Below are 23,304 nucleotides of genomic sequence, written 5' to 3'. Positions count from 1 at the left end.
ATCCAACAGTATATGCAGAGGACTGAAACATACTGGTCTGTATAATCGGATGTTAAGGACTAAATAGTCTCCATTGTAGACTGGTGAACTATGCCAATAAAGCACAGAATGTTCAACTCACTTGGAGGCATCACTAAGTGAGGATGTCATTCACCATGATTGTGATGTTCAATTTTACCATCACCAAATGGAAATTACTTCAGTTGGGTCTCTAAGATATAGTCCAATAACTAGCACACATTTGACTTTCATTCTTGAAAGAGTAACCCATACTGTGTGCACTAGATCAACCAGCAGTCAAGAGAGCTCCATGAATTATCTTACCAGTTCCTCATTAAACATATCAATTTATTTGTCTCACTGGGTATCAATTCGGGATATGCTACTGATATCGCAACACGTCATATCTGTACTTACTTGCAATGTCTTCCTTGGTAAAAATGTAAACAGTTACAATTTAGATTGGGCTGCACCAGGCGTGGGAAGAGTTTCTTGGCTAGATTACTCAGTGCCTTTTTATCATACCCATACAGTTGTTGTTTTTGGAACAGAAACGTTTAACTTTTGTTTTGGTTCAGGAGTGATTGCTATAACAACTTGAGCCATAACATAGACATAAGAACTAGCAGTCAGGCTCAAAATTTGAAGGAACAGATTCCAAAGTTTTTTTTTGAAAAAAGTACATTTTATTGAATTTGTCACAATAGTACAGTTCTCGGAACATCAACGATGAAGAAACAAAATAAAATTAATATTAAATGCTATGCCAAGATCTAAATGCATTTATAGCTGCAAACAATTACACCCAAGGGAATATACTTGCACACTCTTTAACTTCCTTTTTCCCCTTTTTAAGTAATCTGCAGGTTTTTCTTGAACTTTTAGCTGCTTCCATGAAGAAATAAGATCTCACCAATCTCCACAATTCATTGCAGGCTGTTCATAGGCTTCTGGTACAGGCAACCCCAAAAACTAAGTTTTGCTCTTCTGGAGCATTTACACTTATTTACTGTAGTGTTTTTTTTTAATATAGCCTTTCTTTCAATGTACAGTATAGCAGCAACAAGTGGTAGGATAGCACTTACAGTTGGTATCATATCACCGACTCGCATCCATCACTTTATGGAGAATAGATGGTGAGTCACGACGTGCAAGGGATGACCAAAAGCCTAGAAAAGAGATTTCTTCTTTTTGAGGAGATTTAAGTGGAGAATTGGGAGTTTAGGAAGGGATTTTCTGAGGGTACAAGCCAAGTCATCCATCAATTGTGAAGCATTGGGGAGGAATGTGAAATAAACAGGACTGAGTGGAGCAAAGTTTCAAATTCTGGAACAGCTGATTTGAATATACACTGATGCACATGTACTGTCTGTGTAAATGGCAGTCAGCATCTAAACTGATACACTTATGTACATGTGAAGCATCATTTCATAGATCCTATAGAGCAAGTTGGCTGGCAATGAACTCCAATACCATATGAAGCAAACTGAATTCTTGAAGATGATGTTGAGTCTCAAGTAATATGGATAGTCTCAGTGTATCAACATAACAGTAAATTATAAAGTATATAATGTCCAAGGTAGAAAGTAATTCCATAAAACATCTTGAAATTGGATTTGATTATTAACATTTTTGTTAATGCAACATAAAACCTGTGATAGGACTACTGACTATTATTAGTCCATTTATCATGTTTTTCTGATGCTTCCAGTATGATTTTCATCCTACAAGTTTAGCAGTATCAACCCGATTGCACCAGCTTCTAAAACATTTTTGTGGGTGTTCCCCTTCAATTGTTATTCTTGCAAAACGTCCTGATGAGTGCAAGGTGAAAAGTTTTGACAAAGTGTCTTCTTCAGCAGTGAAAAAAAGTTTTGATTATCCATTTTCTTAAGGTACTCTTATTTCTCTTATTTGTATTTTAACATTAACTTTCATTCTTTTCCATTTCTGCAGCTTTCTTGTCAACTATTCCTCATCCTCTCTGCTGAAATTGTCAATCTCAGTATCATTCCCTGTTTGATTCCTCAGTGTTGTGAGATAAAGTTACATTATGAACATATACATCTTTATCACATTGTGAAGTTTACTATGATCTGGAAAATCCTTTGGATTGAAATGATCAGCACGAAGAACTTTTTATAGTTTTCAATGTAATCCTTTTTGTTCTTCCTACATATCCTGTGCTTCCATCCAACCGCTTTGAGTAAGGATGAGACTAGGATGGACAGACATACAAATCCAGGGAGATCTATGTTGAATCAAAAGACTATTTTCTTTTATTTTTAAACAGGTTCAAATGGTCTCTCGCACTTATTCCAATTTTAGCAGCTTTTGTTAAGCACACACTGTGTCAAGCTGGCCAGTGGAGATCCTGTACAGTCTCTCAGAAAGAAGAGAGGAACTTGGAACTCTCCTACTGAAGCAAGTGGGATGAGGCAGGTATCACCAAATCACAATTTAAAAATTTAGACTCTTTTTGTTGGGTATGGTAAGTTGAATAGATGGAGTCAAGAATGCTAATGAACTAGCATCAAACTGAACAGCAGAACAGGCTCGAGGGGTGAATGATCCATTCCAGTTCCCATATCCCTGAACCCACGAACCTCAAATTGCCAGGGCACTGGATAAATGTTATCATTTTCCCCAAGAAGAGGTTATTTTCCTTTTGCTAGATTCCCAAAGCTCCCTGTGCTATTTACAATCTTTCACTCAGTTTATGACGACAATTGATCTGTTCCCACTCTTCTTTTAAAATGACCAGCAGGATGAACTAGGAAATATTATACCTTTTCAAGTGCAGAATGGTGGCCATCCAAGTTATTCAGATTAAGTGGAACAGGGGATAGGGTGTCAAAATTAAACGTCTCATCACCCAGTGTTCACAAATGTGCTCTTGCAATATTGATTGCTAGAACAAGAACAGCAAACCTGGTTGATTTTCCTTTCATGCTAAAGTATCATTGACAATTTTAGTCTTCCTTTTTGCAGCTCAGTTGAAAATTGGAATATTCAGCATTGACTGCGGATTGAATCTCAGACTTTGCAGATCCGAATGGCTCTCCTACTGATTGGCTAAATTAATTCATTCTTCTGCTAGGACATCTTAAAAATAATTTATTTATGCAACCTATGTTCTGCTGGTACTGCAATACACACAGCAGACAACTAAACAAATCTGAAATGTGTTTTTAAATTGTTCAAAGACATTACCTTCTTTCCCCCACACCCCAAATCCCTATGTGCAGTTGTGGTTTTGCTGACAGTGATGGGACATTTCCTCATTATTTCAAATTCTTATGGGTGTCATGGCCTTTTACTGAGCACAACTGCACTTACTTCTGCAATACACTTCATATTTACAGCAGGTATAATAAATTACACAGCAGCCACTTAGACTTAAAAGGAAGATGATTGAGTTTCTAGGAAAGGTGATAAACTGTAATGATCATAGCTCCTCTGCTTGCTGAGCTCTTGTAGGTCCTTGGAACTTTGTGGGTTTCTGAGTAACTCCCTGAAAATGAAAGAATATGTGGAACTCAGACACAAATTGTCATTGTCAAATGTATTAATTAGCTTCTCGTCCCTAAATAAGAAACAATAGATAAGATTATACAAGTGACCACATTGTCTAACAAACCCATGCTGACACTAACTCCATCTCATTTCTAAACTCTTTCTTCATCAATACAGGCAACAATGATATGGGTTAATTGAAGATATGGCCTTGACAGTTTAGATCTCCACAACATAATACATCATGTCACCAGCATGATTATTGGCAGTAATAATTTGTAAAAGATGTTGAAGTGATTTCACAGAATTGAAATATTTTTACAGTGCAGAAAAAGGCCAAACAACTTCTTGTGCCTGCACCAGCTCTCTGCGTGAGCAATTCATCTGTTGCCATTCTCCCATTTCCCCCCGGAACCCCACATATTCTTCCTTTTCAAATAATAGTCCAATTCCCTTTTGAATGCCTCTGTTGAACTTGGCTATACTCAGCCAGTGTATTCCAGATCTTAACCTCTTTCTGCATTAAAATGTGTTTCTTTATATAAATATGTTTCTTTTGCCAATTATTTCAAATCTGTGCTTTCTTCTCGATCCTTTCATAACTTTGAGCAGCTTCTTATTATCCATCCAGTCCAAAACCCCTCATGATTTTGAATATCACCAAAAACATCCCTTCTCAGCCTTCTGTCCTCCAAGGAAAACAGTTCCAATTTCTCTACTTTATCTTCATAACTGAACTTCCTCATCCCTAGAATCTTTTGAATCTTTCTTGCAGTCTCCAAATGGTCTTTACATCCGTCCAAATACGAAGTGCCACTAATTGTACATTATACTCCAACACAGGTTGAACTTGTGGCTTATAGAAGTCTTAGAGAAGCTCTTGCTCTCTGTGCTCCTTTTAATAAAACATAGGACACTTTATTACCTGAGTTCTCAATCTGTCTTGCTAACTTCCATGATTTAGCCATAGTCTCTCTGCTTTTGTGTCTCCTTTAGAATTGTACCCTTTAATTTATATTGTGTCTCCATGTTCTGAATTACTTCACATTTCTCCACACTGAATGCCATCTGGGATTTCCCTGCCCATTCCACTAACTATCCTTCTTCCAGTTCACAATGCTTCAGAATTTTGCATCATCGCAAACGTGCAAATTGTGTATTGTCATTAACATATATCAGGAAAAGCAAGGGTCCCTTACTGATCTCTGGCAATACCACTATAAATCTTCCTTCAGCCTGAAACATACCCATTAAACCATTACTTTGTTATCTGTTGCACAGCCAATTCTCTATCCACGTTGGTGTTGTCCCTGTAATTCCATGAGCTACAACTTTGCTCACTGGGTTATCAAATACCTTTTGGAAGCCCCATACACCACACCAACTATATTACCTTAATTGACCTCTCAAAAATCTCCAGCTAGTTAATAAAACACCACTTTTCCTTCGGAAATCCATGTTAAATTTCCTTAAGTAACCCAACACGTGCCAGCCTTTCTGACCTCTCATGGCACATTTCTGATCCACTAATAGGGATTTATGCAGCTCAATGATGCATCTCAAGCTGCCACTGGCAGCCGAGCCTCCCTGGCATCTTTTTGCACTTTGCCACTTAGGCCAGACCAGCTTCATATTATTACTGTTTTGCTGTGCCATTTAGTAGACACAAAGCCAGAAGTTTCTCATTGGTATCAGCAAGCCTCAGTCAAGGGGGATAGCCTTCGCTCAGAGGATTCCTGGCACCGTGAATCCAGGGCAGCCTGAAACCAGTCCAGGTTCTTCTTGGGGTAGTCATAGTCAGAATCCTCTCCACATAATGTGAGGACCAAAATGAGAGGCAGCACACTAACTGTCTTAACTCTCTTTGACCTATTTTGGGCTGTTTTCCTGCTGGAATAAGAGAGAGGCAGGTATTTTATTCACTTGTGGGACATGGACATCACAGGCTGGCCAGAGTTTATTGCCCATGCCCAGTTGCTCGACAAGATGGAGGTGAGCTGCTTTCTTGAACCACTGCTGTCCACGTAATGTAGGAAGACCCAAAATTCCCGAGGGAGGAAACTCCAACATTTTGACCCAGCAATACAGAAGGAACAATGACATACTTCGAAGTCAGGATGATGGGTGGCGAGGGGAACTTACAGTTGATGGTGCCCTCATATAGTGCTACCCTTATCCTTCTAACTGGAAGTAGTTGTGGTTTTGAAGGGTGCTAAGGATCTTTATTGAATGTCTACAGTGCATCTTGTAGATAGTACACACTGCTGCGATATTAAAGGAGATGTAAATGTGTGGCACAGCTGTACTTTTGGCATAGGTGGGGAGCATATGAGTTGTCAGGCAGAGGGTATACAGGGTAAGTGATATCATGGGTGAGTGGGTGAATGTTGTAGGCAGTAGTGAGAGTGAATGATCCTTTGTAGAAACTTAGTACTGTTGCCAAGACAGTGTGAATGCGAAGTGTCTGAGAGAAGCTGATGTCATGCATGTTGGAGGAGTGGAGAAGATCACTGATCTTTTTCCCACATCGCTGTGCATTCCTCCACATGTCTGAGACTGCTTTAACCTGGGTGGCAACCTCAAGACTGGCTGGCGTGGTTTTGTATTGAAGCTTCCACAGCTGCTCCTGGAGGAAGAGGAAAAGTTCTGCCTGTGTACCACCTCATCCAACAGGCCCTCCAGGGTGGGTGATGGCCTAATGGTATTATCCTACTACTAGACGATTAATCCAGAGAACCAGCTCATGTTCTGTAGGCTCTGGTTCGAAACCCACCACGGTAGAATCAAATTCAATTATATACTGGAATTAAAAGTCTAACAATGACCACAAAACTATTGCTGATTGTCAGAAAAAGAAACCCTTAACTGGCCTCTGGGCAAATCAGGGATGGGCAATAAATACTGGTCTAGCTAGTGATACCCTCATTCTAAGAATGCATTAAAGAAAAGGTCCCTTTTCACAAAGCAAAGCACTGGTTTTCTCTGCTCTGCCATATCCACAGCAAATGTCAGGAATTAGGCAAAGCACCTCCAGACTAACTGTTTTGTCTTTGGGCACAACTCGTTTTTAAATATGGTGCCACTGTCAGGCTGGTCAGTTCTGGGGTTTCAGCTAAGTGATGAGTTGTTCTGGGATTGGTGTATAAGATGGGGCAGAAATTGGACATGATACACAACATAACAATGGGAATGGCAAGGAATGTGGCAAGTCTAATAAGATCTGGGCCTCACAGCATGAATCCCTCCAACCGAAGCAAAGCGACAACCCTATCACTATCATACACAGGGAGTTAGGCCTAAGGTAGTATTTGTGCGTCAATAGTTATATTCACCTCTGTGACTGTTCCTTTAGTGTTGCTGAGTCAAAGTCATAGAGCGCCCTCCCTAAATGCACATGGCCAGTAATGGCTCATGAAGGCAGCTCATAAATGTCTATTCTAAGCATCTTGGGATGGGCAATAAATGATACCACAATCAGTGACCCCCACCGTGGAAAGAATAATTTTCCAGTGGCGAGATTAGAGCTTTATATGAAACTGTTATTCGTCATTGCTGAGAGACCAACCTTCCGTGAGCTCAGGAATGTGATAAGAGAGTTGTGGATGGCAGTGGCTGAGCAATTATGAGCCTCCTGGCGACTGGATCCAGGAATTCCATTTCAAGGTCAAGGTTGCATCAGAAGACGATTGCAGACCAACCATTTTCTGCTGCTATTACTTAAGTTCACCACCCGGCTGTACAGCCCACCTCCTTTTAGTGGTCGGGATGTGAAAATGCTGCAAGAGACACACCTGTTGCTAGCACAAATGCTTTATTCCTTCAATCAGTGCTGTTGAGTGAGTCACAAATTCGATCAACTGCATTCTTGCTGCTGCCCAGAAGACATCACTTTTGTGAAGCCACCCACTGGAAAAACTGTGTGCTGTCGGCAACACGTCAGCCCAGTAGCAGCACCCATACAGAGGTCATTTTGTTATCTCATACCTTTGGTATGAAGGGTGTAAACATTTGATTTTACTACAACGTACCTTTTAAGGGAGACAGGAAACGGCTTCATTGTATTACCACTGTACTTGTAATCCAGAGACGCAGGAAATATTCGGGGGTGGAGAGTTGGGCAGGCTGAAATCATGCCACAGCAGATAACGAAATTTGGATTTAATTCTTAAAAAATCCTGGAATTACATGTCTAATAATGATCATAAATCCACTATCAATTGTCATAAAAACCCACCTAGTTCACTGATGTCCTTCAGGGAAGGAAATCCTCCTTTAGTCTGGACTACATGTGACCCCAGACCCAAAGAAATGTGGCTGTCTCTTTACTACCCTTCTGAAATAATCTACCAAATCAGTCAATTGTATCATTCCACAAAAAAAGCCTCAAAAAGGAATGAAACAGATTGAAATGACAACAGCAAACACAGCCCTATCAACTCAAGGTAAGAGTGGTGTTGGAAAAGCACAGCAAGTCAGGCAGCATCCGAGGAGCAGGAGCAGCCTATTAATTCTGCTAAGTCCTCCTTACCAACATCTGGGATCTAGTGCCAAAATTGAGACTAGTCAAACATAGAGTCAAAGAGCCATAGAGATGTACAGCATGGAAACAGACCCTTCGGTCCAACGTGTCCATGCCGACCAGATATTCCAACCCAATCTAGTCCCACCTGCCAGCACCCGGCCCATATCCCTCCAAACCCTTCCTATTCATATACCCATCCAAATGCCTCTTAAATGTTACAATTGTACCAGCCTCCACCACATCCTCTGGCAGCTCATTCCATACGCGTACCACCCTCTGCTTGAAAGAGTTGCCCCTTAGGACTCTTTTATATCTTTCCCCTCTTACCCTAAACCTATGCCCTCTAGTTCTGGACTCCCCGACCCCAGGGAAAAGACTTTGTCTATTTACCCTATCCATGCACCTCATAATTTTGTAAACCTCTATAAAAGGTCACCTCTCAGCCTCCGATGCTCCACGGAAAACATCTCCAGTCTGTTCAGCCTCGCCCTATAGCTAAAATCCTCCAACCCTGGCAACATCCTTGTAAATCTTTTCTGAACCCTTTCAAGTTTCACAACATCTTTCCGATAGGAAGGAGACTAGAATTGCACGCAATATTCCGACAATGGCCTAACCAATGTCCTGTACAGCCGCAACATGACCTCCCAACTCCTGTAGGAGAAAGTGAGGTCTGCAGATGCTGGAGATCAGAGATGGAAATGTGTTGCTGGAAAAGCGCAGCAGGTCAGGCAGCATCTAGGGAACAGGAGAATCGACGTTTCGGGCATTAGCCCTTCTTCAGGAATGAGGAAAGTTGGTCCAGCAGGCTAAGATAAAAGATAGGGAGGAGGGACTTGGGGGAGGGGTGTCGGAAATGTGATAGGTGGAAAGAGGTCAAGGTGAGGGTGATAGGTCAGACTGGGGTGGGGGCGGAGAGGTCGGGAAGATGATTGCAGGTTAGGAAGGCGGTGCTGAATTTGATGGATTTGACTGAGACAGGCTGAGGGGAGGGGAAATGAGGAAACTGGTGAAATCCGAGTTCATCCCTTGTGGTTGGAGGGTTCCTAGCCGGAAGATGAGGCGTTCTTCCTCCAACCGTCGTTTCGCTGTGGTCTGACGATGGAGGAGTCCAAAGACCTGCATATCCTTGGTGGAGTGGGAGGGGGAATTGAAATGTTGAGCTACAGGGTGGTTGGGTTGGTTGGTCCGGGTGTCCCAGAGGTGTTCCCTGAAACGCTCCGCAAGTAGGCGGCCCGTCTCCCCAATATAGAGGAGGCCACATCGGGTGCAAAGGATGCAATAGATGATATGTGTGGAGGTACAGGTGAATCTGTGGTGGATATGGAAGTTTCCTTTGGGGCCTTGGAGGGAGGTGAGAGGGGAGGTGTGGGCGCAAGTCTTGCACCTCCTGCGGTTGCAGGGGAAGGTGCCGGGAGTGGAGGTTGGGTTTGTGGGGGGTGTGGATCTGACGAGGGAGTCACGGAGGGAGTGGTCTTTACGGAATGCTGACAGGGGAGGGGAGGGAAATATATCCTTGGTGGTGGGGTCCGTTTGGAGGTGGCGGAAATGGCGGCGGATGATGCGCTGTACATGGAGGTTAGTGGGGTGGTAGGTGAGGACCAGTGGGGTTCTGTCCTGGTGGCGGTTGGAGAGGCGGGGTTCAAGGGCGGAGGATCGGGAAGTGGAAGAGATGCGGTGGAGGGCATCGTCGACCACGTCGGGGGGGAAATTGCGGTCCTTGAAGAAGGAGGCCATCTGGGATGTGCGTTTTTGGAACTGGTCCTCCTGGGAGCAGATGCGGCAGAGTCGAAGGAATTGGGAGAATGGGATGGCGTTTTTACAGGGATACCCCTGAGATATGTTCTGTCCCAAAGGCAGGATAAACCTAGCAGAGATGGCACCTGTCCTGAAGCAGCTTAGCTATGGGCATGGCAACTTCTGGAGCACAAGTCTTCTGGACTGTTCAGATAAAAGCAAAGTACTGTGGATGCTTGAAATCTGAAGTCAAAACAAAGTGCTGGAGAAACTCAGCAGCTCTGGCAGTATCTGTGGGGAGAGAAACAGAGTCCAGTATGATTCTTCAGAACTGAAAAGGGGTGGAAAATTGTTGTTTATTCTTTGCCTTTTGAAAGAAGGGCAAAGGGAACAGATTTGCACTGGGTCTCTGCACAAAGACAGGAGGATGAACGAGAAATAAGTGATGTACAGAATGGGTGCAAACTGGGTGGAAGGGAGAGAATGGGTCTTCTCTACTAAGAGCAGAGCTGTGGGATGGTAGGGGAGGAAGAGAATGTTCTCCATTTTTCTTTCACTACATGTAGTTGCTCCAAGATTCCATGCATGGTGAGTGGTGTCAGCATGCCAATCATGGCATTGGCTTCCAGTTCCAGAAGTTGCTGCCACTCAACCCCCATTCTTCAACTGGAAAGAACATTAGAAGGTACGCTGGTTGCTATATCTGGTCAGAGCCATACAACACAAAGGTGTTATCAGTGTAAAGGTGGGACTTTGTCTCGATATGGACTATGTATTTATCACTCTTACCAATACTGCCATGGACAGGTGCTTCTGCAGATGGCAGATTTGTGAGGATGAGGTCGGGTGTGTTTTTCCCTCTAGTTTGTTCCCTCATCAACTGCTGCAGACCCAGTCTGTCCTTAACAAAGTGACCAGCTCAGTTCAGTTAAGCCACTCTTGGTGATGGACATTGAAGTCCCCTAATAGAGCACATTTCGTGCTCTTGCCACCCACTATGCTTCCTCCAGGTGGTGCTCAACGTGGAGCAGCACTGAATATCAGCCAAGGGCAAGGGTGTGTGGTAACCAGCAGGAGGTTTCCTTGCCCATGTTCAGAGCCACACAACACCAGAGTGTTACACTCAGGACCATTTCCTCTCGGCTGTATCCCACTGTGGTGCCATCTATCGAAAATATGGAAAATTGCCCAGATAAATTTTTTTTAAAAACATAAAAATCAGGGCAAATCCAACCTAACCAACTACTGTCCCATCAGTCTACTCAGCTGAAAGTAAAGTGATGGAAGGTGTCATCAACAATGTTATGAGTTGGCACTTTCGCAGCAATAACCAGTTCAGGTTCTGACCTCATCACAACCTTGGTTAAAGTTGGACAAAACAGCTGAATTCCAGAGATGTCGTGAGTGTGATAGTCCTTGACATCAAGGCCACATTTGACCAAGTATGGTGTCAAAAAGCCTGAACAAATTGGAGTCAATGGGAATCAGGGGATAAACTGCCCACTGGTTGGAGTTATACCTAGCACACAGGAAGATGGCTGTGATTGTTGGACATCAGCTCCAGGACATCTCTGCAGGAACTCCTCAGGGTAGTGTCCTAGACCTAAACATCTTCAGCTGCTTCATCAAAAATGACCTTCCCTCTATAAGGTCAGATGTAGGGATGTTTGCTGATGATTGCATGAACATTCAGCACCATTTGCAACTCCTCAGATACCGATGCAGTGCATGTTCAGATGCAAAAAAGTGTGAACAATCTCCAGACTTGGGCTGATAATTGGTAAGTAACATTCTTACCATGCAAGTGCAGACAATGATCATCCCCAACAAGACAAAATCTTATGACTGTCCCCTGGTAATCAATGGTATTTTCAACACTGAATCTGCCTCTACCAACATCCTAGGGATTACCAGAAACTGAAATGGACTAGTCATATAGCTATTGTGGCCACAAGAACTGGGTCAGAGGCTTGGAGTCACACATTGAGTAAGTACCTCCTGACCCCACAAAGCCTGTCTGTTACGTACAAAGTACAAGTCAAGAGTGTGATCGAAAACTCCCCACTTGCCTGGATGAGGGCTGTACCAACTTGACACCATCCAAACAAAGCAACCCAATTGATTTGCACCACATCCAAACATTCATTCTCTCCAACACCTGTGCTCAGTAGCAATAGTGAGTACATCCTACAAGATGCATCACAAGACTCTTTAAACAGCACCATTCCTAGATCACAACCACTCCATCTAGAAATTCAAGGGCAGCATGGGAATACTATTACCTGCAAGCTCCCCCCAAGCCACTCACTATCCAGGCTTGAAAACATTGCTGTTCCTTCAGTGTCACTCAGTCAAAATCCTGGCACTTCATTGTTGATGGCATTGTGGGTCTATGTACACCAAATGGACTGGAGTGGTTCGAGAAAGTAACACACTGCCACCTTCAAGGGAAAAATGCTGGCACAGCCAGTGATGCTGACACCCCTCAAATTAATTAAAAATATGGTTAAACTTTCAATTTAATCTAAAAATATCCCCATAGCCACTTCAGGTTTTTTTTAATACATAGAGTCATAGAAATGTACAGCATGAAAACAGACCCTTTGATCCAACCTGTCCATGTCGACCAGATATCCCAACCCTGCTAACTCTTGAATCAATGGGTTACAGGTTTGTTTTATGTTATTCCTTTTTTAATGCCTCATCCAAGTGAACAGTGCATAGGACAAACTATAGAGTATGTGTAGAACATAGAACATCATCGTAGTACAGGGCCTTCGGCCCTCAATGTTGCACCGACCTATGGAATCAATCTGAAGCCTGTCTAACCTACAGTATCCTATTCTCACCTATATGCCTACCCAATGACAATTTAAATGCCCTTAAAGTTGGGTGAGTCTACTACCGTTGCAGGCAGTGCAATCCATGCCCCTACTACTCTCTTAAGAAACTACCTCTGACATCTGACCTATATCTATCACCCCTCAATTTAAAGCTACGGCCCTTCGTTCTAGCCATTGCCAACCGAGGAAAAAGGCTCTTACTGTCCAACCAAACCCTCTGATTATCTTATATGTCTCAGTTAAGTCACCTCTCAACCTTCTCAAGTCCCTCAGCCTTTCCTTGTAAGACCCCACCCCGGTAACATCCTAGCAAATCTCCTCTGAATCCTTTCCAAAGCTTCCACATCCTTCCTATAATGTGGAACTGTACGCAATACTCCAAATGTGGCCGCACCAGAGTTTCATACAGCTGCAGCATGATCTCATGGTTCCGAAACTCAATCCATCTACCAATAAAAGCTAACACATCATATGCCTTCTTAACAACCCTCTCAACCTGGGTGACAACTTTCAAGGATCTACGTACCTGGACACAGAGATCTCTCTGCTCATCTACAGTACCAAGAATCTTACCATTAGCCCAGTACTCTGCATTCCTGTTACTCCTTCCAAAGTGAATTAACTCTCACTTTTCCACTTTAAACTCCATTTGCCACCTCTCAGCTCAGTTCCGCAGCTTATCCAAGTCTCTCTGTAATCCACAACATCCTTCAGCACTATCCACAACTCTACCGACCTTACTGTCATCCGCAAATTTACTAACCCATCCTTCTATGCCATCATCCAGGTCATTTATATAAATGACAAGCAACAGTGGACCTAAAACAGATCCTTGCGGTACCCCACTTGTAACTGAACTCCAGGATGAATATTTTCCATCAATCACCACCCTCTGTCTTCTTTCAGCTAGTCAATTTCTGATCTAAATCACCCTCAATTCCACGCCTCCGTATTTTGTGCAATAGCCTACCGTGGGGAACCTTAGCAAATGCCTTACTGAAATCCACATACACCACATCAATCGCTTTACCCTCATCCACTTATTTGGTCACCTTCTCAAAGAACTCCATAAGGTTTGTGAGGCACCACTACCCTTCACAAAACAGTGTTGACTATCCCTAATCAACGTACTCCTTTCCAGAAGATTTTAAATCGTATCTCTTATAACACTTTCCAAACTTTACCCACAACCGAAGCAAGGCTCACAGGTCTATAATTTTCAGGGTTGTCTCTACTCCCTTTCTTGAATAAGAGAACAACATTTGCTATCCTCCAGTCTTCTGACACTATTTCTATAGACAATGACGGCATAAAGATCAAAACCAACGGCTCAGCAATCTCCTCCTTGGCTTCCCAGAGAATCCTAGGATAAATCCCATCCAGCCCAGGGGACTTACCTATTTTTCACACTTTCCAGAATTGCTAACACCTCCTCCTTATGCACCTCAATCCCATCTAGTTTTGTAGTTTGTATCTCAGTATTCTCCTCGACCACAGTCTTTTTCTAGTGTGAATACTGACAAAAAGTATTCATTTAGTACTGCCGTATTTCCTCTGACTCCAGGCACAACTTCCTACTACTATGCTTGATTGGCCCTAATCTTACTCTCATCATTCTTTTGTTCCTGATACAGCTATAGAAAGCCTTAGGGCTTTCCTTGATCCTATCTGTCAATGACTTGTCATGTCCCCTCCTGGCTCTTCTTAGCTCTCTCTTTAGGTCTTTCCTGGCTAACTTGTAAATCTCAAGCGCCCTAACTAAGTCAGCACATCTCATCCGAACATAAACTGCCTTCTTCCTCTTGAAGACAGATTCAACTTCCTTAGTAAACCACAGCTCCCACGCTCGACACCTTCTTCCCTGCTTGACAGGTACATACTTATTTGGGACCCACAGGAGCTGGTCCTTGAATAAGCTCCACATTTCAATTGTGCCCAACCCCTGTAGTTTCCTTCCCCATCCTATGCATCCTAAATCTTGCTTAATTGCATCATAATTGCCTTTCCCCAAGCTATAAATCTTGCCTGTGGTATATACCTATCCCTTTCCAACACTAAAGTAGACATAACCAAATTGTGGTCGCTATCACCAAAGTGCTCACCTCCCTCCAAATCTGGCCTGGTTCATTACCCAGTATCAAATCTAATGTGACCTCACCCCTTGTTAGCCTGTATACATACCATGTCAGGAAATCCTCCTCCACACATTGGACAAAAACTGACCCATCTAAAGTACTTGAACTATATAGTTTCCCAGTCAAGAATGCTATTTAACCACAAGTGGCATAGCCTTGAATTTGGTCATCATTCTACATTTTCAGTGCCAGTTCCAGGATAGAGATCCATGTGTCAGGGGAAATAAGAGCAATCATTTGCTCCAACACCCTCCTTGACTGGGATCACCTCATTATGTATGGACTAAGCATAGAGACTGGCAAGCCTCCTTGTCTGTATGACTCAGCAACTCATTGCCTTTATCAGGGAGCAATCAGAGCTTCTTTGGGTCAGACTTAAAACTGAAAAGCTTTTATAAAATATAAAATGCTTACAGATTATGAGCAGACACTTGGCCTGTCAATGACTTCTGCTGCTGAATGAATGGCAATATTTCAAGGTACAAGCTCCTCCAGTCACACAAGCAAGAGCTAACAACACATTAAATGAGTACTGGTCATTATCTTACACTGTCAGGAGTTGTTTTTTCCTGTCTGCTAATTGCAAGGAGTCTGGCTTGCCCTGTTAGTTGGCTTAAGCACTTAATGCACTCTTAATAGATTTCCAGAACTTCACAATAATAGTTTATTTGCCATTTTAAAAATTGAATTTCTAAAATATCTATCAGCTTGGTAATGACCTACCGCCACAGTCGATTCTGAAGACTGCATCTGCTTGGGCCCTTCAGGTGGAGGTATAGATGCCTGTAACATTTGCAAAGACGTAGGAGTCTGATTTCTGGTTATACCTATTAGCGATGATATTCTATTCAGTTAGTAGGGTAAACACTTCTTCTCTTGCTTATGGCTGGCTGTAAAAAGCCTGCATGAAATGGCTCAGGTGCAGTCTCAATCCAAGTTGTGGTGTGTGCAAGTACACAGGTCTATTGACATAGGAAACAAAAACATTATTCTGGTGCAGAGGGTTGCCCTTCTGAGGCTGGTGTCAAGGCACATAGTCGGCTAGTAATTTGTTAGGACCCACTGAATAACAGAGTCATGGCACTGTTCAAGTTAACTGGCCAATACTTCCTGGCATGCCATGATAGGGAAAGTATCTAATCTGGCCATGCTTTGTGAGCAGATGTCTGTTGTCACTAAATCATACACCAATGTCCCCTGTAACAACTGCTGCACTACTTGGCTACATTTCAAGTCTAACAAATGCAATGTGCATCACTCAAATGTTTTTATATCGACTGCTGAAGCAAACAACAACCAATAAACCAAAGCATCCAAGCATTGCAGAGTTTGGTAGGTGAAAGGTTTGATCAAAATATTCACTCCTGTGCTTTCGGGTCAAAAGAAATGGACAGTAAAAGGAAGCAGAACTGCCTCGTCTGGTCAGTGTACCCATACACTTGTGAAAGTCCAGTCAGTTCATCTGCCTTTAAATGATTCATCAGTCAAGACAGACTGAACAAGTTCTGCTCCTTTGCCCTTAGGCAACAGGTTTCTTTCTTTCAAGTCTTCAAGCAGGTTGCTGATGCCTCTCCATTTCTTGACCACTCGACGTTCTCTCTGCCTGCTGATTCTTATTTGTTGGCGGAGGTAGTCCACTTCATCCTGCAACTGGAATACCTTCCTCTTGGCCACGACAGGATTAGCCAAACAATAGCTATGTTCTTGGAAAACTTCCGTACTGCTGGTGGTGCAAGGACTGGTGCTGGTGCTAGTGCCAGTAGTCCGAGTGCTAGTACTAATAGTCCTAGTGTTTGTGCCAGTTGTCCGAGTGCTCGTGCCAGTACTACTGCTAGACTTGGATGGGTCCTGTTGGTTACTGATACCTGCAGAGGTCAAAGGGGTTTTCCTGGATACTAATTTCTGTAAAAAAAAACCAAAAGTAATGTTATAACATCCAGATGTGGGTGGGATGCTCTTAACTAGAGTAGGGTCAGCTCCAGTTAAGGCCAATCCCTGCTTATCCAAGATATTTTATGGACAGCATATAGTGAGCAGGAGGCCCAGCTGATTACTATATTTCTATCAAGTTATACGGAGAAGGATTATAGTGACTAGACTATTAATTGGAGTCCACTGCTCAATCAAGTCAATTCCTCACTGAAAGGGGACCCAGTTTTGAAGCCTGCCAGTGGCTATTTCATATTAGTTTTCCTTCCACCCACACTGTTGTCTATTGCTTCTTTTTCACCACAATCACATCCGATTGCTGGCCCAAGTTCAGAATGTGCCTTGCTGATAAATTTTAATTATGATTCTGTTTGGAGATGGGTGAAGGAAGAAAGTGACAGAGGGAAGCAAGGGGATGCAACAAGGACATGGATGGATGGAGCATCTTCAACTCCACAAAATCCAGCCAGATATACTTTAGGGATGGAGTAAACTGGGTCCATAATCTCTGGTCTTTTGGGGTCATCTCACTGAAACATGCAAGATTCTGAAGGCAGTATAGAAATTGAAAGGTTGTTATCCCTGCAGCACGCTGGGAAATCTAGAACACAGGGCAGTCAATCAGGATAAAGGGCTGGTCATTTAGGACAGAAGTGGAAAAATTTCCTCACCCAGAAGGTTGTGAACCTATGAAATTTTCTGCCCCTGGATTGTGGATTTTCCTTCATCCTATATTTAAGGCTGAGATAGACAGATATTTTCTCTCACAGGAAGTTGTGGGGTCTGGGTAGTGAGCAGAAGAGTGGAATTGAAACTGAAGATTAGCCATGACTTTATTCATGGAGCCATACAGTCTACTCCTGCCCCTATTTCCTAGGTTTACAACTAGCACAGGACTTTTAAGTGGAGCACTACCAAAATCCAGGCCTTACATTTTGCATGTGTGGTGGGAAGTCAAATATTGTAGGGACAGCATCTTCTCGCAGGCGCCTAGTTTGTCCTGTCCGGTCAAAGCATGTTTGCTCAAAATGTTTCGAGCAAAGGAAGGTGTGTTTGCTTGGCTTGAAGTTTTCACGTCGAACAAGCCGTATCCATTCTGTCCGTCTCCAAGGGTTAGATGGAAACCTTAAAATAAAACAAAAACACAGGAAATAGTTTTCTTTCTCTGATATACAAATTTGTACATTTTTGAAAAGCTTGAATGTATATTTTTTTAAATTATGAAGGCCTTTGATAAGAGTGGAAACGGAGAAATTGTTTCTGCGGATGTGAGGGCTAGTAAGCAGAGGGCACAGATTTTAGACAATTAAAGATGGATTGGAGCTTTGTTGCTTTTTTAATAAAAGTACAGAAAATTGCTGTGATTGGAAATGCACTGTAAGATTTAAGGAAACAAATTGAATAGCAACTTTCAAAAAGATGAGAAAAGTCATTGGACTCGAAACTTTAATTCTGTTTCTGTCTCCACAGATGGTATCAGACCTGCTGAGTTTCTCTTGGACTTTCTATTTTTATTTCAGTTTCCAGAATCTGCAGTATTTTATCTTTATTTTAGAAAATGAATTGGAGTGTAATATAGCTGCACAACATAAGTATAAAAACAAAACATTTGCATGGCCAATCGAGTAGACTTTAAAACGTGGGGAAATGATTCACCCCTTCTCACCTGTTCATAACAGAATACAGAGGGTTGATGAGAAAAGTGGTTATGATGTGTGCACATGGACTTCTAAAAGGCATGCTACATTTGTAACCAAAGTTAGAGCGTATGAAATGATAGACAGTAGCAACATGGCTTCAAAATTGGCTGAGTGACAGGAATCTGATTGGAACAAAATTTACAGTGGAGTTTCCCAGGTTGGAATTCAGAACCCTGCTCTGCTTGATGTATATTATTGACCTAGACATTAGTAGACAGGACACAATATAAAAACACGTGGATGATACTAAACTTGGAAATATTATGAACCAGAAAGACAATATAGAACTTCAAAAGAAAATATATAGGTTGACAGAATGGACGGACAAGTAATTAATATTGTAAATGTAGAGAAGTGTGAAGTGATTCATTTTGTTAGGAATAACACAGGCATGGTCTACAATTAAGGGTACAATTCTAAAGGTACAGTAGGAGACAATCCTGGATGTGCATGTGCATAAACCATTGAAAATGGTAGGATAGTTTGAGAGCACAGTCAATAAAGCATACAGCATTCCAGGCTTTATTTACAGTGCCACAAAAGGTAGGAATTTCTTTGTAACCTGCACAAATCAGCACCATACTTTAGAAGAATGTGAAGGCAGCAGAGAGAGTGCAAGAAAGATTTGTGAAAATGGTTCCAGGGATGAGGAAATTCAGTTATAGAAAGATTGGAGAGTTGTAATTTTTCTCTTTGAAGTAGAGGTGCTTTGATGTCTTTAGAAGCTGCTTGATTAGATTCCCTGCAGGTTGGAAATAGGCCCTTCGGCCCAACAAGTCCACACCAACCCTCTGAAGAGTAACTCTCCTAGACCCATTCCCCTACTCTATATTTACCCCTGACTAATGCATCTAACACTATGGCCAATTTAGCAATGCCAGTTCACCCAACCAGCACATCTTTGGATTATGGGAGGAAACCAGAGCACCCGGAGGAAACCCACGCAGAGACGGGGAGAATGTCTGTGTGGAGTTTGCACAGTCGCCTGAGGCAGGAATCGAACCCGGCTGACTGGCGCTGTGAGGCAGCAGTGCTTTGGGGAAATCAACTTGATAGACTTGGAGAAATGCTAATTTTGTTTAACTGTAATCTGAATTCCTGATCCCATATCCACTTCTTTATACAGATTTCACCTCTGTAATGTCACCCATGACTTTTATATTTCAGACTTTGTATTTTTGAAATCCATTCTTCAGTCTTCCAAAACCCTACTGGCCACTCTTCCATCTGCCAACTCCTCTCTGAAGTTTGCTTTCAAATTCTGTTATTGTGAGCACCCTGTGTTTTTCAGTTCATGTTCTTTTTAATTTTTTATTGCATGACTGTGCCTATGCATTATGTGTAACCAAACACGGGCTAATCAATACTTCGAGCTGTCGTCTTCACAGCCTAGCTACAATTTCTCCCAGCTTCCACAATCTCTTTGGCTAAGCCTCTAATAACTGTTGCAGAGTCTTAAAATGATCCGATAAAAACCTCTAATAACACTTGCTAACCTCCCTGATTTGAGTTATGAGTTGATTTAAAGATAAGTAGAGATGTACAGCATAAAAACAGACCCTCGTCCATCCTAACCAGATATCCTAAATTAATCTAGTCCCATTTGCCAGCATTTAAGATTAGATGAGATTCTCTATAGTATGGAAACAGGCCCTTCAGCCCAACAAATCCACACTGACCCTTCGAAGTGTAACCCTCCCAGACCCATTCCCCTACCCTATATTTACCCCGACTAATGCACCCATCACTATGGGCAATTTAGCATGGCAATTTACCTGACCTGCATATCTTTGGATTGTGGGAGGAAACCGGAACACCCGGAGAAAACCTATGCAGACGGGAATCAAACCAGAGTCCCTGGCGCAGTGAGGCAGCATTGCTAACCACTGAGCCATCGTGCTGCCCATTTAGCCCATATCCCTCTGAACACATCCTGTTCATGTACCCATCCAGATGCCTTTTAAATGATGTAATTGTGCCAGCCTCCACCACTTTCTCTGGCAGCTCATTCCATAGGACCAAAAGTTGCTCCTCAGGTCCCTTTTAAATCTCCCTCAACCCATCACCCTAAACCTCTGCCCTCTAGTTTTGGACTCCCCTACACTGGGAAAAAGACCTGACTATTCACTCTATCCACCCCCTCATGATTCCATAAACCTTTCTAAAGGTCACCCCTCAGCCGCTGATGGTTCAGGGAAGATAGCCCCAGTCTGCTCACAGCTCAAACCCTCCAAACCTAGCATAAATCCTTGTACATCCTTATATAAAATGACAAAAAGCAGTACACCCAGTACTGATCCTTGCATACAGGCCTCCACTCTGAAAAATAACCCTCCACCACCATCTTCTAGCTCCTGCATTCAAGCCAATTTTTTTCATGCAAATATATAACTGTCCCTAGATTCCAAATGATCTAATCTTACTAACCAGTTCTACCACGTGGTGGAACCTTGTATGATCCATTGCCTGTCCATATAGACTTCGGTATAGCAAAAAATTACAAGTTGCAGTAAAAAATTTACGTCATTACTATTGTAACAGCAGTTACTATTATAATTACAAACATGGTGCCGTAAGAGAGGCGCGTCAAGGTTGGGAGACGAGATGAAGGGCGATAAGGAAGTGCAGAGGTGGGGAGGCACCAAACGGCAGTGTTACGAGAGGGGGCGAGGCCCAAAGATGAGGCGAGGAGGGGGCGGCACCAAACTGTCAGGATAATGAGGTGGACCCGAGGGGGCGGGGCCAAGGGACGGCGGCGCGGGGGCGGGGCCAAGGGACGGCGGCGCTGGGGCGGGGCCATGGTAGACAGCAAAGGGGGCGGGGCGGGGCCAAGGTAGACAGCAAAGGGGGGGCGGGGCTAAGGGCAGAGGCGTGGTGAGGAGAGGAGACCAGAAGGGCAGGTCTTTGGGGGAGGGGAGCTGAGAAGGGTGGGTCGACTCGGTGTTGGGGAAAGGCGGTCCGGGTGTGGGTAGGGTAAAGGCGGTCCGGGTGAGGGTAGGGGAAGGGCGGGCCCGATGGACAGGCGGGGATGGCGCGATATACCCCACTTGTCCTCCTTCCCGCACCTTTCCGTCCATAACCAACGTCTACCGGAAGTGATTCCGCCAAAGCGCGCGCGCACCAGGGTCTGTACTTCCGGCTGTACCTCCCCTCCCCCACATGCCGTCAGCTCCCCCTCTCTTTCCACCTCTTCCCCACCCCCATCCATATCGGAAAGTGTCAGAGCCAAAAAAAATTAATATGCCGCATGCAGCGGCAGCAGCGACAGACTTCAGTGCCCTGACTGCCAGGTAGGCCCCGCACTGACACTCCGCACGAATTCTAACTCTTGAAGAAGAAAACGGGATGGGGGTAAAAGTCACGCAGAAAAATAATAAACCACCCTCCTCACTCATAGGCAGCAGAACGCAGGCGGCCGCCATGGGAACGCCGCTCGAGATAAACAGGTTGCAGGCCCGGGCCCAACCGTCGTTGGGGGTGGGGGGGGAACCTGTCCGCTCGCCCCTCCCTCCCTCCCCCTTCATCCTCAACACGGCAAATCACGTTTATTTCGGTTACTCTCCTCACCCACCTGTGGAAGCTGGTGTTGGTGTTTTTTCTGTACACCGCTGTACATCCGTAGGCCGCGCAGCTGGTTGGCATCTTACCGAGACGTTTACTTTCAAACACGAAGTCCACCGCCACCTCCCTCCTTTTATTTTCCCCTTCCCCCCCCGACCCGCACGCACACACACACACGCAATACGAGCAAAAGAAATGGAAATAACGGCTCAAAAGCGTGAACGATTCTTTGGGCCGGCCGGACTCTTCGCCTCGCCACCACCAAATCCTTTACTAAGATGGCAGATGTGTGAGTAGTTTTGCTCCAGAGGGGGCAGGCAGAAAGAGAAAGGGGGAGGAAGGATCACGTATCGACGCGTGGCGTCAAAACACACGTCTTCTTCCCCCATTGCTTCCTTTTTCCCCTCCCCCCACCCCAGTGGGAGGAACTTTTTGAACGTTCATCTGTTGTCGTGCCTTCCTTATCCAGCTCTTGATCTGAACTGCGAATCAATACACCTGGGGAGGAAAGCAGCTGGCATTAAATTTAAACGTAAACTGGAACCTACCCCCCCCCCGAGCTAGTTTCGAAAATAAAAAATAAGTTGCTTTTCAGCTCGTCTATCGTGTGTGTTGGGGAATCACACTTTTAAGGCTGGTTCAGGCTCGTTTGAATGTAGCTTCTGAGTTCCTCATGTATCCTGATCAACCCAACTTAAGTATATTTATGAACAAAAAGGAAATCTTTCAGAAAATCACTCCATACTAACCCATACAGCTATATATTATGTCTTAATTGGTGAACTAATTTGGATTAACATAATTGTTTAGTGCCTTAAGTATTTTGATTTGGAGGTGCCAGTGTTGGACTGAGGTGTACAAAGTTAAAAAACACACACCAGGTTATAGTCCAACAGGTTTAATTGCATTTCAGAGTGCTGCTCCTTCATCAGGCGTTGTGATTTTAGCTTAAGTATTTTGTTACTCTTAGTAGCCATTTTAATCTCAACCAGACAAGAACATAAAATACTCCAAGACAAGAATAGGCCATTTGGCCCACCATCTCTGCACTGACTATGATGCCATTCTAAACAAATCTTCCTGCAGGTGGTCCATATCCCTCTTTGCTCTGTCTAAATGTTTTTTAAACATGCAATCATATTTGTTTCTCCCAATTCCGCTGGCAGTGTGTTCCGGCACCTACCGCCTCTTTAAAAAGAAATTTGTTGCACATATCTCCTTTAAACTTTCCCCCCTCATCTTAAACATGTGCATCCTGTTATTTGACATTTCTATCCTGGGAAAAAAGCCCTTGACTATCCAGCCTAACCACGCATCTCATAATTTTATGTACTCCTATCAGATCATCCTTCAGTCTCTGA

The 23,304-nt window shown here is 43.5% G+C and overlaps 2 protein-coding genes across 2 annotated transcripts in view; one reads left to right on the top strand and one right to left on the bottom strand.

Annotated features, from left to right (window-relative positions):
• Nucleotides 1-1,200: 1,200 nt before the first annotated feature.
• On the bottom strand, nt 1,201-22,079 carry LOC122550124 (THAP domain-containing protein 2-like). The gene is made up of 4 exons (XM_043690747.2): nt 21,954-22,079; nt 17,615-17,807; nt 15,477-16,655; nt 1,201-3,514 (listed from the first exon to the last, which is right to left on the bottom strand). Exons 1-3 carry the CDS (start codon nt 22,022-22,024, stop codon nt 16,212-16,214), a joined length of 708 nt encoding a protein of 235 aa, XP_043546682.1. The 5' UTR covers nt 22,025-22,079; the 3' UTR covers nt 1,201-3,514; nt 15,477-16,211.
• The window catches only part of galnt11 (UDP-N-acetyl-alpha-D-galactosamine:polypeptide N-acetylgalactosaminyltransferase 11 (GalNAc-T11)), a 162,787-nt gene continuing 161,063 nt past the window's right edge, over nt 21,581-23,304 (top strand). The window contains exon 1 of the mRNA XM_043690739.2: nt 21,581-21,672. The gene's annotated coding sequence lies outside the window, so the exon portion shown is untranslated. The remainder of the gene's footprint in view (nt 21,673-23,304) is intronic.

This window comes from Chiloscyllium plagiosum, unplaced genomic scaffold (assembly GCF_037043375.1).
Source record: "Chiloscyllium plagiosum isolate Xiang-an unplaced genomic scaffold, Cpla_swu_hap1 HiC_scaffold_5, whole genome shotgun sequence".
In the NCBI taxonomy this organism is placed as follows: domain Eukaryota; kingdom Metazoa; phylum Chordata; class Chondrichthyes; order Orectolobiformes; family Hemiscylliidae; genus Chiloscyllium; species Chiloscyllium plagiosum.
Note: the sequence above shows the minus strand (reverse complement) of the source record. Positions and strands in the feature narration are given on the sequence as shown.